The sequence below is a fragment of the Panthera leo genome, chromosome A1 (assembly GCF_018350215.1).
Source record: "Panthera leo isolate Ple1 chromosome A1, P.leo_Ple1_pat1.1, whole genome shotgun sequence".
In the NCBI taxonomy this organism is placed as follows: domain Eukaryota; kingdom Metazoa; phylum Chordata; class Mammalia; order Carnivora; family Felidae; genus Panthera; species Panthera leo.
Genome location: NC_056679.1, coordinates 36274403 through 36292045, shown reverse-complemented (window position 1 = coordinate 36292045; position 17643 = coordinate 36274403). Strand labels below are relative to the sequence as shown.

The 17643-nt window shown below is 33.4% G+C and overlaps 1 protein-coding gene across 9 annotated transcripts in view; it reads right to left on the bottom strand.

Annotated features, from left to right (window-relative positions):
• Positions 1–17643, bottom strand: part of TDRD3 (tudor domain containing 3) — a 158841-nt gene that overhangs the window by 88992 nt on the left and 52206 nt on the right. For 6 of the 9 annotated variants that reach the window (XM_042927466.1, XM_042927458.1, XM_042927504.1 and 3 more), the window contains exons 2-3: positions 12775–12859; positions 7434–7499 (exon numbers count right to left, since the gene is read on the bottom strand). In XM_042927466.1, coding sequence (XP_042783400.1) covers positions 7434–7499; positions 12775–12859 — 151 coding nt within the window. Of the gene's footprint in view, positions 1–7433; positions 7500–12774; positions 12860–16770; positions 16897–17643 lie in introns of all 9 variants that reach the window. The other 3 variants (XM_042927480.1, XM_042927512.1, XM_042927519.1) reach the window with 2 other exon arrangements.

Sequence of the window (17643 nt, the reverse complement as noted above, 5' to 3'; positions counted from 1 at the left end):
TACGGTAAGTCTCAATTTGGAGGGCATTTTCCTCCAGAGAATATCTATGTTTGCTTCTGGTAGTAATGACATTGCAGCTGAGAGAGCCTCAACTCCAGGCTAGTGAAAACGTAGCAAAATTAACCTTAGCCAAAACCTCAACTCACTGTAAATTAGTAGTACCCCCACTAGCTCCACATGTCCCTTCTAGAAGAAAGCACTGCTGACTCAGGCGCCCAGGATTCCCATATAAAAAGATCAAGAAACATGAAGTCACAAGAAAATATCAAGAGACTCACAAAGAAACAAGCCACAAAGCATGAGAATCATAAAAAAATAATAATAATAAAGAAACAAATTTAAGTTTCTAAGGCCTGGAGAATTTGGAATTAATCAAAAACAGACTATAAAATAATAAGCCTGTCTAGAAAATTTACACAGAATAACATATTTTAAAATCACAAGATTAGAAAAAAATTGATAATTTCAAGAGTCACAAATGATGCAGATTAATGGTATCTCCCATATACTACTGAAGTTAAGATAAATCTGGCACAACCATTCTGAAAAATTATTTGGCATAATCTTATAAAGTCAGACATTTGCTTAGCTCTAGCACATAATAATTCAATCCCTGGTTATGTGTCCCAAAGAAACTCACATACATGCATCAGGAAAAATATATAAATTTGTTCCTAGAAGTAGTTCATCTATTATCAAAAGAAGAAGAAAAGCACCTAAATATCCATCAATAGAAGAATGAATAAGTAAACTGAGGTATATTTACACAGTTTATGTTACACAGAAGAGAAAACAAATGAATAATAGCCATGTGCAACACGGACACCTATTAGAAATACAACACTGAATGATGAAAGCAGACAATATGTTATCATTTTATAAAGCCTAAAAACAAAACCACAAATTGTTTAGGAATATTTTTAAAAGTCACGTAAAACTGAACTCCATTTCTTGGTGTGGGAGGGAGGAAGCACCAGGCACATAAAGGAGGCAGGGTGGCACTTTAATGTTCTAGCTCCTACATCAGGCTGAGGCTTCACAGGTACTCACATCATTATTAAGCTTTAAAACATATATGTTTGTACATATCAAATATTACCTTAAAATAGTTAAATAATGTACATGATATTCTGAAATTAAGACACTGTGTAGTCCACAGAAATGTCAGGAGAATGAAAGAACTAGGTCTGCCGCCTACCCAGCGGAAAAAACCACTCACAGTCAAACCACAGAACTGGTCTGGGGGCAGGGGTGTGTCAGTAAAAGAGTTCTGGGACGGGTGGGGGGGAGATGAGAAGCCTTAGTGATGGTGGCATTTGCCAGTGACTGATTTCAAGTACCAACTATATGTCAATGAACTCTAAACTGGGAAGACAAGCTGATAATCGGCGTTTAGGAGCTGTTAAGGAGCTGGACCCTGCACATTGCAAGCATCACCCTACATGCCTCGTCCCTTCAGTCTCACCCGCCCTGGACGCTTACCTCAGCACTTCTGCCGCTGTTACCCCAGAGACTCAGCCTTGCTGTAGCTTCTCCCGGCAGAGAGCATTTGCCACAGTTCCCGAGTAGTTGTGTGATTAATTAGCCCAAGACCAGAGCAGCTCACCTGACGAGTAGAGCTGAGGTATGTATGCATAGCATAGTTGCAAGGGAGGCTGGGGAAAAACTATTTCCAATTTTCTTCTTCTCCACCACCAAGACTCTAAAGATGGGAAATTCCTCCCCCCCCAACACAGGAAAAGAACTCAGGTTCTAGGAGTCATAAACGTCCACTACACTTATCTTACCAGTCAAGATTTTGTCAAGCTCTATTTTTTACAGTTTGTACAATAAAATAGGTTTTTAATTGTTCAAAAATTTCCAAATAGAAATAATACTGAATATACAGAAATAATACTGAATAATACTGAATATACATATGTATATACATGTATATATACATATATATATATACATATACATGTGTGTTTGTGTGTATACACCCTACCCTAAGATTTTAAATATGTCCCCAAATGAGGATCTTCTCACTATTACCTCATTGAAAATCACATCTAAGACCTAATAGTCTAGCAAGAAAAGCAACCTCTCCGCCTCACCAAGCTGAGACAGCTGCCTCTTCATCACGGGTACTTCTGACCTAGCATGTGTTTCACTACATTAACACTGAGGTTTCTTCATCTCTCATTAGGCTGTTTGCTCCAACAAGGCATGGGCTGTCCTGTTAATCTCTGCATCCCTTGAACTTATTAGCACAAACACAATATTCAAAACTCCTTGATAAATAAAGTATTTCCTTGTGTTTTTACAATAATTTACCTCCAGATCTATAAAGTATGTTAGGATCACTGTGTATCTTAAATGAGAAAACTGAGAGCAGAGGGTAATGTACTCTGCCAGAGGTCACTCAGCTAGTAAGAGGCAGAATTAGAATTCAAATGTGGATCTGTCTTACACCAAAGTCTGTCATCTTTCTATTACATGTTCCAAAACTACAACATTTGTTACATAGAGAAGCATATATAGGTATAAAGGCCAACGGAAATGTTAATGCTTAAAAATGAATTCTGCTCAAAAGGAGTCAAGAAAATTAGGAGATACGTGGCATCTGAGTGAGGATTTGAAGAATAAACAGCAGTTTGGCTGGCCGGTGAGGGGAAGACATTGTGTTTACATGGCAATATGAAGGTGCTGTAGCAACAAAAGACACATTTTAAGAAAGTTCCAGTTACTGCATCTCTGCAGTAAAAAATCTTTTCTGTTTTCAGTGTTCTTCTGAAGACTACATAGATATTGGATGTAAATTACTTAACATAGTATCTGGGACAGAGTAGATTTTCAGTAAAGAGGAGAAGGTGGAGGAAAAGAAGAGTTTGCTGAAAATCAGGGTTCTCCTAGATAGGAAAGGAGCTCACACACACACACACACAAAACCCAAAAAACAAGAGGAAAACAAGTCAAAAGCACTAGGGATGATGAAAATAAAAATAGCTTTGCGAAGGTAGTCCCTCATCCTTATCTCAAAATTTTCAAGTGATATTCACATACAGCAAGAGTGTAAATGTAAGAAATATTAATAATGAGCAAAAAAAAAAACCCCTTTCTGAATCATAAATATGGTGATATTTACTAGAAGATCTAAAAGTTTCTACCTCTTAGAAATTTTAAAAACAGGATATTATAAAAGCCTGTTAAGTGAGAAATAGACATAATCTTGAATAGGTTTTCCCAAACTTGAGATCCCCTGCAAAAAGCATCAATTTATACATCAAAGTACAGCACAGAACATGATTTCTCTTACATTCAGAGCAATTACAGCAAATGAAACATGAGGAAAACATTGCAGGACTCCCAGTCCAAAGTAACCCTTCTACTAGTGTATCATTTCCCTATTTCCACACGTCTATCCTTCACCTGGTTAGCTTTTTGTTCTCTGGGAGAATTAGGAAAAAAAAAAAGTAAAGTGAACAGAGTACGTGGCTAATATATATTGTTTTATGCAGTTGTTTTTAAACTCCACAGTTCTATTAATAATTGCCAATGAGCACTTGTATTTATTTATTTTATTTATTTACTATGCTTTATTGCATAGTAAAATCAATGTTTCAGAGTAATCCACTGTTCTGAAAAAAAAAACGTGTATGCTTAATTTTAATAACTCATTAGAAGGAACACTGACAAACTGTATTATTAGCACAGAATAAATTAACATACATAAAACATGATACAATTTTATTTAAATTAAAACTTAAAAACTTTTTTCAATTATTTTTCTTTTTAAAAACATCTAATTTTCTAGGCTACTGGTAAGAGTGCATTCACTTTGAATTTTAAGGCAGTGAAGCCATCTTGTGGTTGATGTTGGTATTGCTGAAGCTTTGAGACAGTCCATCCATTTGTAAAATCAGGTCTTTACCCACAGTTTCATGTTTAAAAAGGCATGTACAACCAGTCGTTTCTAAAACTTAGAAGAAAAAAATAAACGCAGACCTGAAAGCCTTTCCTTTTTAGGGTTCCACAATAATGCATAATGTCATCACATAGCTGGACTGGTAACAAAGCATTTTTACATTAACCTATATTTTATAATTCTATTTATATACTTTGGTTCAGAGGCGTAAACTATGAAAATGACTACTGTAAAACATTAAGCTTAAAAAATATTAAAAATACGAAACAGTTTTGTAGAAAGAATGGTTTTGCTTTTTCTTTTTTTTTAACTTTGTTCCATGATTTTTTAGACTGTAACACTAGGTTCAAGACTTTATTTTTTTATCAGTTTCTTTATTTGTCTTTCTGTTGCTTCATTGTTAGTGTATAAGAATGCAACTGATGGTTCAAGACTTTATATCTGAGAAATGCAAAGCCTACCATGAACCACTCAGTAAAGAAGTTGCAAAAGGTGGTTTCTCCACCACAGTTCCCTCTACTCTCACAATCTTTATGGCCTAAAGCTCAAACATGAACTGTTTATGGGAAGTTAAGCATATGCTTATAACTATGCAAATACATGATCTATTTGGATGATCACTGGACAACCCAGCTCTTGTATTCATTCATTCCTTTTTTAATATAAAAGATGACTAAAAAATAGTATTATAACAAAATCCAACATGTCCAAAAAACAGATTATTTATTCAAATACTCTGTTTACTAAATATTGCCTACATCTTATGCACAGATTAAGACAATTTACAAATACTCTGCTTACTAACTATTGCCTACCTTATGCACAGATTAAAATAATTTATTTTGAATCTTTTTAAAATTTATTTTAAACATGAACTATGACAGACATAATTTAGTGACTGGAGCCATATCTTTATAAGGATTCAGTCATCATTAACATGGTAAAATGCTGGTTAATAAAGCATTTCAATAAAGGCACAAATAAAGTAGTTTATACTGAGTTAGTACTATCTTAGAAAAAAGCACAAATTCATGTCAAAAAAATATTCCTTAAACATTTACTTAGCCTAAAAATAGTTACATACTTATACAACATATGGAGTTTTGAACAAAAGGCAAATAAAATGAGCAATTCCCTGTGGGTCAACTTCTAAAATTTCTATTAAAATTATTTTTCAAAACACCTTGACATATTAATACAGGTACTATGAAGAGAGATATTTTTAGTGCTAAAAATAGGTAATTAAAGGAAAAAAATATAACCAAAGGACAGAAAGGGATATCCAACACAATTCCTGTTTCATGTGTAAAGGGTTTATTTTAAATCTTCTCATTTTATGCATAACCTAAAGTCACATTAGTATTAAGAATATTTTAAAAGATAAAATTTGGTACAGAAAATTCTACATTTAAAGATTTTAAGGTGTTTTTCATTGTTGTTAGCTGCATTCAAAAGAAATCCTAAAGAGATCACTGGGCAAAAACTCTTTGAAGCAAGGATGCTCTGAGAAGGTAGAATAAGCAGACACAGGCCTCGTCAGCAACATCCCCACAAGCTTACAGCAGAGATGGGCTCTCAGAATCCCTGAAGACACATCAAGAACATGGAAAACAATAACCTAGAAAGCTTTGAAATGTTCTTAAATAAACTAATGTAAGGTATGCACAGACTGCTTTCATGTTAGTTACTTTACTGGTAAAGAACTGTTACACTCATCAGACCTACCTAAGATTGCTGCCTAATCTGGGGTTCTATAATCCAGAAGCTTGCTAAATATGCTTCCCAGACCAGCAGAATCGATATCCTATGGAAACTTGTCCAAAATACAAATTCTCATTGAACTATCCCAGTTCAACGGAATCAGAAAGTGTGGGGGGAGGGGGAAGGGGGGGGTTGGCAATCTATGTTTTATGCAGGCCTCACCGTGATTCTGGTGTACATTGAAGTCTGAGAACTACTACAACCAAAAAGAAGAGATGTACAGAAACCAGAGAGAACTCTGAGAACAATGAAGTTCAATGAAAAGTTTGCGACAGAATAACAGAGGAATCAAGATAAACTAGCTTTAGCAAAAATAAACCTGTGGCAATGACATTTACAAGTCCTCTATATGAAGAATTACTCCCAAGAGAAGGTAAGCAGATGTTCTCCATTTCCAAGGGAAGATAAAGAAGACATGAACTTTAAGTTGTAGCATAAGAACTTTAGATCAAAATATAATTAAAGTCTGCTGACACAGAGTGTTGTTTAACATTAAAATGAATTGCTGAGAGTTTAAGGAACTTCTTCTCTGAGTATTTGTGTCAAAACTAGATAAGATTATGAGGGAACTGAGTGGCTCAGTTGGCTGCGCATCTGACTTCGGCTCAGGTCACGATCTCACGGTTCGTGCGTTCAAGCCCCATGTCAGGCTCTGAGCTGTCAGTGCAGCTTTGGATTCAGTGACTCCTGCTCTCTCTCTCTGTCCCTCCCCCACCTGCTCACTCTCTGTCTCTCTCAAAAATAAACAAACATTAAGAAAAAAAATTTAGAAAAACTAGATAAGATTAGAAACTCTTATGGTTCTTTCCACCTAAACGATGACCATTATTTACATAAATGGATTAATATTTAGAAAATGTGAGAAACATGAGAGAAGTTGTTACATCATAGATCTTTTACAATTATCTAAAATTTAAAACATCTGATAACTATATTAAATATCTAAATGTTAAAACTATAAGACTATTTATTCAAACTCTAAACATAAACACTGAAAGTATTTATTTAAATTATAGATAATGATGTTCTTTAAAAGTTCAAAAAGTGACCAACAGCACATAAAATTCTTGGCTGACACAATTTACATGTATTTTCAAATAAAAAGAAGAAATTGAATATAAATAAATAAGAAGTAGAAGACTGAGTAGCTGGTACCTAAAAACTGTACCCCGGATTTTAAAAAGATCACTGAAAAAATTCATAACATGAATATATATGTATATATATTCTAAAATATCTAATTATATGATATATAACATATATTATATTCTATTATATATATTATGCATTTATATATATGTGTGTATGTGTGTGTATGTGTGTGTGTGGTGCAAAATGACAGCAATAACCAAATGCATAGCTTTGACAAACTGCTTCTGATATCCTCTCGCAATCTTATAATTTTATATAAATAAATTCATTAAATAAATATGGAAATAGGTAACTAAAATTAAAAGGTACAAAAGGGTCCTTGTCCTGAACTCCAGCAATATCTGGTAAGTCTCACATGTAAGTGTGCCATAATTATAATTCCTGAAACAGAAGTTTTTTTTAAATGTTGAAAAAGTCACCAAAAGTTTAAAAGTTCAAGTCAATTGATTTCCATTTGTATAGAAAATTACTATGAGGATGACTCTATAATCTATTCACTTCTAAAATATTTTGCAGTTGCAGTCTTTACTGACAAAAAATAATTGCAATAATTTAGTAAATGTTCATATTTATTGTAGTTAGCATAATTTAGGAAGTTAACATTTTTCTTTACCTTTTCTACCTTTCCACCATTGATGTCACTGGGGAGGAATTTCTTGCCAATTGTTCTTAAGTCTGTCTAAAATAAAAATATTATTATTAAAATATAATTGTAGAGAAAAGTAAATCTAAATCTAATCTTACTCATAAACAAAGATGAAGTTACTTAAGGTTTATAGAATGAAATTTAAGTATCTTTTAGCTGATTATGAGATCTAGACATATAATCAATCTTTTCAAATAACATAGTCCCATACATATGTTGTTTAAAGTACACTGGTAAGTTGACTAGTAATGTTTAAGGACTTAATTCTGGTCGTATTCCTTTTGATACCTTTTTAACTTACTAAATTTTCTCTATTAAAACCTAACACTTGCTTTTATGTAAACTGTAGTCTTACTAAAAAACTTAATGCCCAAGCCCAAACCAAATGACTACTTTTAAATACATAAACAGAATATATTCTTGATAACTGAATCCTATGTGACCTTGCTATGCAGAGCCATGAAAACACATTATTCTACAAGCTGTGATACCCAAAACAAAGCTACATAACATACAAATATCCTAGGAAACAACACAACTGCAACAGCAAGAACAGTAAGATATTACTGTAGTAAAAGTATATTTCATTTGCTTAAATAAATTATAGAAATCTAAATTAGTGAAGAAATGACTAACTCTATGAAAGTGCAGAAGTACATATTTCTCAGCAAACCAAAGCAAAACATTGAAAGGAAAACATAAGGACTGACATAAACAAAGTTATAGCATTTCTGATATAAAAACAAAACTTCAACTGTACAATTCACATAAAAAGCAGAACCACAAAGGATACTGTCCTCTTTAGGAAGTGCAAACTAAAGGAATGGTAAGAAGTTTGCTCCGAGGAAAACTGTCAATACTCATGAAGGAGGCCTAATTATTTAAGCTAAGAAATTATCTTGGTGACTGGGAGTGTGCGGTTAGATTGCTAACCAAATTTATATTGTTTTGCTATTCCTTAAAATATAATAACAGTAGGTCATCATCTCCTTAAGAGCAAAATAAAAGAAAACAGTGCATTTAATCACATAAATTGTTAAGGCAAAAATTCATGTTAGACTCAAGGGGAAAACACTAGATGATTAAAATTACTGTAATATAAAATGAATACATAGAGAGAAGTAGGGTAGTCTCCTTTGACCACCTACAATAATAGAACATCCTCTTATTGAAATATCAGTATGTGATCTGCTTAAGAAACGAGCATAAAATTACACAATCGGCCAGTCTTTTACCACCATAATTCATATTTTGTTTCCCAATGTAATGCAAGGGTTACTCCCAAGCTACAAACTCACCAAATGGAACTGCCAGGCAAACTAAGCCCCAAATCAAAACACTTGTGAAACAATGCATCAGCTTTATCATGTTTGTAGCCTCTAACCAATAACGGAGTGAAAAAATTATAAAGCATACCTCGAGTTGCAAGCTTTTTCATCTTGAAAATACTGAGTAACAGATGGGCAAAAACTATTTACATTAGCCTTCCCTATGTTAGGATTGTTTTGAAGATTAAATGTCAATATACGCAAAGCACTTAGTCAATAAACTGCAAAGAGTAAGCACTTAATGAATATTAGCTATCATGTTAATTTTAGTGAATATAAGACATGTACATTTTGCTATCATCTGAATATGAATAATCATTAAGCCAGTAATACAACTAACAGTTCATAAAAATATAGGCATTATTTTGAAGTCATTCAAAGGCTAAAATATTTAAATGTGTATAAGAAACAGAATATATACAAATTTTATGATACATCATGGTCCCTCATTTCTGGCTTTTAGCAGTAATTACGAAATGTAACATAAACTAACATGAGAAGTAGAAATAAGCATGACACTAAAATCCTAAACTTTGATTCACTACAAACTGTAATTAACTAATAGGACTGTGGACACTGCCACAAATTCTCTAAATTCAGGTAATTTACTTTTTTATGAAGTGGAAAAAATATCATGAATCCTATCTCACAAAGTTGTTATCAGGCTAAAAGGAGACAATATATTCAAAGTTTGCCTAACTTTTAAAGTGCTGTACACACATAATGAATATTATTTCATTATTCTTTTAGCAAGATGAAAATGACCTACCAAATCTTTAGGCATCCTAAAATCAAAGTCAATTTATAAATACTGCAAAGGCAATTTTCTGATTCAGATGCCATTATATCAGGATCAGTAGGACAAATGGGTCCAAAAATTCATTGATATTGTACATAAAAATTTATGCAGGAGAAATATTTAGCCTATAAATAGACATGCATGTGTGCACACATACAAAAGATTCTTGACTATTTATTGAGTGAGTTCAATGGAATATCTATCTGGCAAATCATTTTATATTGTATAGAATCTTAAAAGAAATTTTTAAAAATCTATTTTTAAATTTTTACCAATACATGGTATTCAGTAATTTAAGACTGAGCTATCACTTAATTTACTTCTGAATAATTCAGGTATTTGATCCCCAAACTGCATGTTGGATTTCAATGTCATTTCTTAATATTCCTACTCCCCATTCTGTAGAGTAAAAACTTAAGAATCTTCCTTTTCAACATAAAAATCTATACAGAAATGAGTTATGTAGCTGCTCTTTTTAGAAGGGCCTGCTTTCACAAGGTTGGCCCTAGGCTAACATCTGGGAACTATGTACTTGAACCATCTCCTAACTGAAAATGTGGTTCACTGCCTAGACTATATATATTTGTATAAACAATGTGATTTATGGTGAATAGCTGCTTTTTGAAAGGAGGAGTCTAGAATTGTTTCATTTAGGCACAGAGTACTTTCGTAAGCAGTCCAATCAATGCCTTGGGTGCTGGTCTCCAGTGGACTTCCCTGAGCAGAAACACTGTCCAGTTATCCTTGCTTTGCAAAAGTTAGCATTATGCCACTTTGCTGTCACAAAAGACCTACGTGAGTTTTCACTAACTGAAAGAAATTTGAAGATTTTCATTTTACAGAAAAAGAAAAACAAAAATAGGGCTGTTTTATAGTAAGCCTTCATAGAACACAGAACACACCGCAGTGAGAGGGCCACAGCTAAGCTCCTTCCCCAGGAACCACACTCAGCATCTCAGCATCAAGCCACAGTAGGTTTGAACTGTGTTGTATGCATCTGTGTTTTATCTTGATTTATTTTGTGCATCCTTTAGCAAGATATGCCCTATGGTGTCAGAAAAACCTAAGAGAGGTTACTTTTTAGGTCTGGGAACGCTCTAAAATCTTTCTACATAAATTAATGGTAATTGCTTCTTCACTTTACACCATTTTGGCTTATAAAATTTTCATAGGAATGCTCTACTTTTGGATAGCAGGGAAAACCTGCACATATATTACTGCATTTTCACTGCTGGACAAAGGAACAAGCTCAGTGTGCCCCCACACAGGAGGAGGGGGACATAAGAAAGCTGATGCATGGATTATTCTCCCAATATGTAATAAGTTATATGTAATAAGAATCAATAATACAAGCCTTTTTCAGCTACTGATCACTCAAAAGATGAAAAAATTCAATAGAAATGCCTGATTTTATTTAAAGATGATAAGTAAGGTTCAAAGTAGATTATCTGTCTGGTGTAGACCTCATCCTAATTAAAAGTATTTTTTTTTTTCCTATTATGTGGCATGATAGCTTAGGCTGGAATTTTCAACCATATATTTCAGAGAAAATTATAAAAAAATTAATTCATAAAATAATGGTTATCATTACCTCTTATGTGCATAGGACAAATACTTCATCTTGATTTATTTTAAAGTTTTACAACTGAGCCTGGGTGACTCAGTCGGTTAAATGTCGGACTCTTGATCTCTTGAGGTCATGACCTCAGAGCTCATGAGATTGAGCCCCACGTGGGAGCCTCCTTAGGATTCTCTCTCTCCCACTCTCTCTGCCCCTCTCCCACTCATGCTCACGTGTCTGTGGGCTCGCTCTCTCTCAAAATATATAAATAAGCTTTTAAAAAATAATAAAGCTTCACACCCAATTATAGATAGCTCATTGCTATTTATCTAAATATATAAGAAAAATAAGAAAAGCAGAGATTGTCACGAAATCTCTTCCTCATCATCTTTAGAAATTTTTTTCAATGAATAGAGGTCTTTCACTATTTTTTGAAAGTAGAATTCACTTATTAGGGTACAGGTCAAAAAAAAAGTGTATAGGGAATATTTCCCTTTGGAGTCATAGATAACATGTATAACTTCTAAAGCTTACTTTAAAAAATTTTATAGTCTATTATTAAAAACCTACATTCTCAGCTTAGAACAAAAAATGATCTTGTTAGTTTTATTGAATAAAATTTAAAGAAGTTGAAAATAAATGACAGAATTGAAACATAATTTTTATCTGTTTAAGTCCATTTAATTATATATAAATTTAAGTAATTTGAAAAGAAAAAGTTATACACAGTTATACATTTATTTTATCTTAAATGTTCTTATCAGTTGCTACCATTTCTGCTTCATGTTATACCTCTTTTGCAGTGATATGACGGATTCATCAGGCAGTAATTCTCTTATAAATTTAGTTGACTATGTATCATAATGTATAAATTTAACTGAGTAGATTAAATTATAATTTAATAGGTTGTTATTATAAAAGCAATATGAAAAAACTCTCACTGGGGTAACTACAAAACTGAAAAAAGAATATTCATTTAACTTACATCTAAATTTCAAATAATTTTTATAACTTCAAAAAAAATCCAAAAGCCAATCCCAATCATGAAAAAGATACAGCTATTACAGACAGGTGGAGGGAGAGAGATTGGAAAGAAATAAATACACAACATTAACAGTAATTATAAATAGCCCTAATTTTCTTATTTTACTTTTGTATTCTAAAGTGTTCTACAATATATATTACTTTTGTTAACAGGAAAAGTTATTTTGAAACAATAAATACAGCTGTCAAAAAGCTATAACCTACCTACAGTTCCTATGTTAACTGGTAATTTGTTTTAATAAATATGATCAGTTTTTTCTGCTAATATGTATCTACTGTAAATGTTATGAAATTTTATAACTGATCAATGGGAGGAAATGAGAGTTTTAATTGCATTTTTTTTCTTTTCACTGGATTCTGTATAATAGATGTTACAAGAAACATATATTTCTAAAAATTGGGCTGATATGAGATTACCAAATTCAACAAACATCACTGCAACTTAAAATGTACAATAAAAATAAAAGATGTCCTCCACATTACTTATCTTAATATCCAATTTATTCTATAAGAGGTTTCTCATGAACATAGCTTCCAGATTTAAAATGTTTATATAAGATAATAAACAAAACCTACATTGAGAGCAATCAGGATGATGTCATTTATATTGACTTTGTCAGGAGAACTTGTACAAGCTTCAATGCCTTCATCTGAAAGATACCTGTTAAAATAAAATAAATGGCTTAATATTTTCTAAAATAAAAATTAACCAAGATTATTTTCTTAAGTCAACATGCAGTTTAGTTCTGTACTATAAAATGCTTCTACTACAAATACTAGGGAAAGGGCCTTAGATATTCCCTATTTACAATCTCTGATAGAACAAGAATGGGCAATGCATGTTTTCTATCTTTTGTATCCTTAAAAGGATGTTGCATTAAAAATTATCCAAATGCTTTCTGAGAAATTTAAGTATCAAAATACTTTTTGGGGTGCCTGGGTGGCTTAGTCAGTTAAGCATCTGACTTCAGCCCAGGTCATGATCTCACAGTTTTGTGAGTTTGAGCCCCACACTGGGTTCTGCACTGACAATGTGGAGCCTGCTTTGGATCCTCTGCCTCCCTCACTCTCTGCCCCTCTCCCGTTCTCTCTCTCTCTCTCTCTCTCAAAAATATAAATGAATAAACATTAAATAAATACTTCTTAATGAACGTATGAGCTATTCTTACTGTTAAGCAAATATAATATTTGACTTAAATATTTGTTAATACAGAAGTTCTTAGAGATTTGAAATGTGCTATAAAATAGAACTAAAAATAACATAGATTTAAATTTAATCCCTGATAATTTGCTTCTCCGCTACTTTCTCATTTTATCTTCTCAGGTCCCCTTTCTTGGACATAATATTCACCAGAATGCTTTAATATGTATTATCAACTTAAAGTGGCAGAAAGAGAGGCAACTTTTTATCTTATGCCTTTTACTTTCCTATTCTCTTTCCAGCTTTTTAACTCATTGCCTTATTGCCTTTTGATCTTTTATCCAGTCCAAACCAACCACACATCTATTGCACACAATAATTAATTCAAGAGTAAAAAGATGATTGAATCCAAGGGGGTGGGGGGTCATCTATACCCATTCATACGTGCCCAACTCAAGCATTTTATTTTCTTTGATAAATTCTAGAATTCAGGTATCATCTCCCAAAAGTCCACCTATACAAATGACCATTAACATCTCACAACTTTCATAAACAGTATTAAGACCTTTAACCAAAGGGCCGGTGCCAGCATCGCCCCTACAGATATTCTTCCACTAAAAAGAGACAGGAGTGTTAGTCTGACAGAACTAACTCGAGGTCATTCCTGATGGCCAGCAATTCCACCATCAATTCCCAACATCAGACCGATTCTAAGACACTTGTCAATGTAAACTACCTGGAGACAGCAACCAAAGAGCTGAGTACATGTCATTAATCATTTTATAAATTCACTTCTAGAAATATTAAGTCCCTCTTTAATATGTGAAAAGTATTATGTGCATCACTAATAAGCTTAGTAAAATGATGAAAATTAAACACCTGCCTTCAAGGAGTTCACTGTCTTATATACAACACCACACAATAAATATACAGTTAACATGCAAGGCCAAAATAATTATAAACAAAATGTTATAGTGCCTCAAAGTGGCTGGGGGATGGGAAAGAGTGCAAAAAAGGGAATAGTATGAAGAACGACATGAAAGTAAAAATGTGTAAAGTAACTTCTACAGGCAAAAACCTAGAATATCCTGGCTAGAAAATGGGGAAGAAATGAGAGATGAATATAGGTTGAGACCAATTATAGAAAGCAATGGAACACAGAGAGATATTGGTGGTATCTTAAATCCTGAATAAGTGATAACAAAAAACACAATTTTCAAAATTCCTATACAATGTGGAAATAGTATACAATGACTAATACTTTGCTTTTAGAAAGGCAAGACTTTAAGATTTAAACGATCATAGGGTGACAGATAAACTGGAATAAATCTTTAAAAATAATCAAAATTCACCTCTTCAATTCTACAGATGAGGGAAAGAAGGCCCAAAGATGTTAACAGACCTTCCCGAAAACACAAACTTCAGTGACACAAAGTTAAAAAAACAATGCCTCCTGAGTCCCAGTTCATCAGTCTTTTCGTTCCAACACACCATTTTTATTTATCAACTACAATCACTAATATTAGAAATACTATACGCTCACTAACATAAGCCAATACCTATACAAATCAATTTCCTGAACAACTAGGCAATTTCACCAATACACACACAAAAAGCACAACCAGGCAAATTCAGTCAGTGAACTCCAAAATAATATATTAAATAAAAATATGCCTAGTTTCATCATAAAAGATCAGAGAACTAATACTAATAATTAAAGATTCAAAAACTGTTATCACAACAAAAATATCTAATTCTACATATATAAAAAAGGGAAAGTCTAAGAAAAATTGTCAAGGCCAAAGCCATAAGGAGGTGAAAATTTGACTTGATACATGTGGAAGTCAAATATCATGTGATTTCTTTCAAATAATGCCTTTAAAAGGCCTCCTGAACGTAACAAATTCTAAAATGTGGCTGCGTCTCAGTTTCCATGTCTTACAAGTCTCCCTTACTCATCCTTCATATTTTGAAAAATCAAAGGATTTGAGCCTTACCACTATACTCCTATCAAGAAACAAGAGACCCATTCACAGGTCTTCCCAGTAACACCTTGGTGATCCTTGTATAAATACTGTACCATTTTCACTGAAGGACTGAATCTAAATTAACAGTAACCTGAGATTTACAAATTAATCCTTTTGTTTTTGTAAACATTTAATACTCCAACATTATCCATGAATAAAACAAATAAAAAGGATGAAGCAAATGATAAAAGTCAAATGCCCAAACTGGCTTCAAGATGCACCACAGTAACGCAGTTAACTGAAAGAACAAAACACAACATTCACCAGCCTTAATGTGGTCACTGGGAAAGAAAGGAAGGGAAAACCGGAGCAGGTGTGCCAGATCTGATCCCTGTGCACATCTGCAAGACGGACCTGGAGGGAAGAGAATTGTAATCAGTTCCCATGTACCATCTTTGAGCTGGCAAAACCCAAAGGCATAGACCTTAAAGAAGAAACAAACCCCAGAGAGTTCTTGTTTACTAAAACAGCAAACACATACATTTTTTTCCATTCTAGTGGAGATTTTGGAACAGTAACATTATAGAATCACTCATTGCTGCTCTGTACTAAAAACACATTGAAATACATTTTATTGACAAGCAAGGCACTAGAGGGCTAAATTTCTTCATGATCCTCACAGAATAGACTAACATTTCTCACGAATTTTAACTTCAAATAATGTCATTTTAAGTCACAGTTTAATATGTGCTCATTTAAAAAGAAAGATTTTAGAAACTGCTTCCTTCATTCACAAATAGAAGACATTAACATCCCATCTTACTCAGAGTCACTTAATTTGTAATCCTGAGCAACTCTTTTCACTTTAGAAGTAAAAGCTCCAAAATTAATTGTTATCCACCAATTTGGGGAAGAGGGGATTTCCTATTCCAAATATTGAATATATATTCAATAAGAAGGGTCACACAGCGTAAGTACTACTGCCAGAACCATCTTCATTTCATGTTCAGAACCCACTTGGGCATATAAAACAAATGTGCCCAAACTATAGTTCAAGAATCTCAATTGATAGAAAACTTTGATAAGACAAATATTATCATTTTAATCTCATTTATCTGATTGAGATAGTGGATCACCATCAATACCTCTTACTACCAGTGAGACAAAAGACAGTCAATTACCCTTTGATTCATTCCTCTGAAAGCAGGTAAAATCCTTGAGTCTAACTTATTCACTGGCTACACTGAAAATCTAATGAGGAGGACTGGGACAAGCCGAAGACTACATGACCCATCTAAAGGGGATAGCCTTAATTCGCAACCAGGTGACTGTCTGTAGGAGGACAGGTAAAGCAATTATTGTCAGATCTTCTCATTTTTAGCTTTTAGTTTTTTTTGTAAAGCAATATATAAGCCAAACAAAACATAGTTCAGCCTGCAGGTGGAACACATACTTTGTACTTACTAATCATATTAGTTTATTAAAATTATCTGCTTATTTGCTCCTGTATAGTTTCAAGTTGTCTGTCTTCCACATGCAAGTTTGTACCACAAGTGTCTCTCAAATGATGTAATATTCATGGCTGACTTCCTGTTCAAGCAGAAGAATAAAAGAACTTTCATTCAGATCACTTTGTAGCATTCTTGGAAAGCAATGCATATAATTATACATGTAATAAATATTCTTACCAGAGTTGTCTACATCAAAATAAAAAAGTGTCAAATCATTTAGCTTGGCCTAAACATTTTACTAACTAGACATATGGAACTCATCCTTACTTCAGATTTCCAGACTCCATATATTTTTTTAGGGAAGAGGAATGTTCTAATTAATTAGCCAGAAATACTAACAAGCAAACACTAAAGTTTTCTTCCCTTCCACCCATCTTCATCCACTGAAGCAATGAATGCCCATTCAAGTTTGAACTGAGACCTGAATTCCTAAAGTAATCAAAGACAGAATCAATTACTGCACATACAAATTAGGCTGATGACACAAGAAAATTCTTTCAAATGCCAATGAGAAAACTAAGAATGAAAACATTCTTCCCAAATGGATAAGAACTCAATCAAAAAATAACGGGGGGCACCTGGGTGGCTCAGTTGGTTAAGAGTCTGGCTCTTGATTTCAGCTCTGGTCATGATCTCACAGTTTGTGGGATCAAGCCCCACGTTGGGCTCTGTGCTGAGAGTACAGGACTTTCTTGGGATTCTCTCTCCCTCTCTCTCTTCCCCTACCCACTCATGCTCTTTCTCTATCTCTCAAAGTAAATGAATAAACTTAAAAAAAAATGGACATATCTGAACACTGAATGGTATACAGCAGTCTTAACTGTCT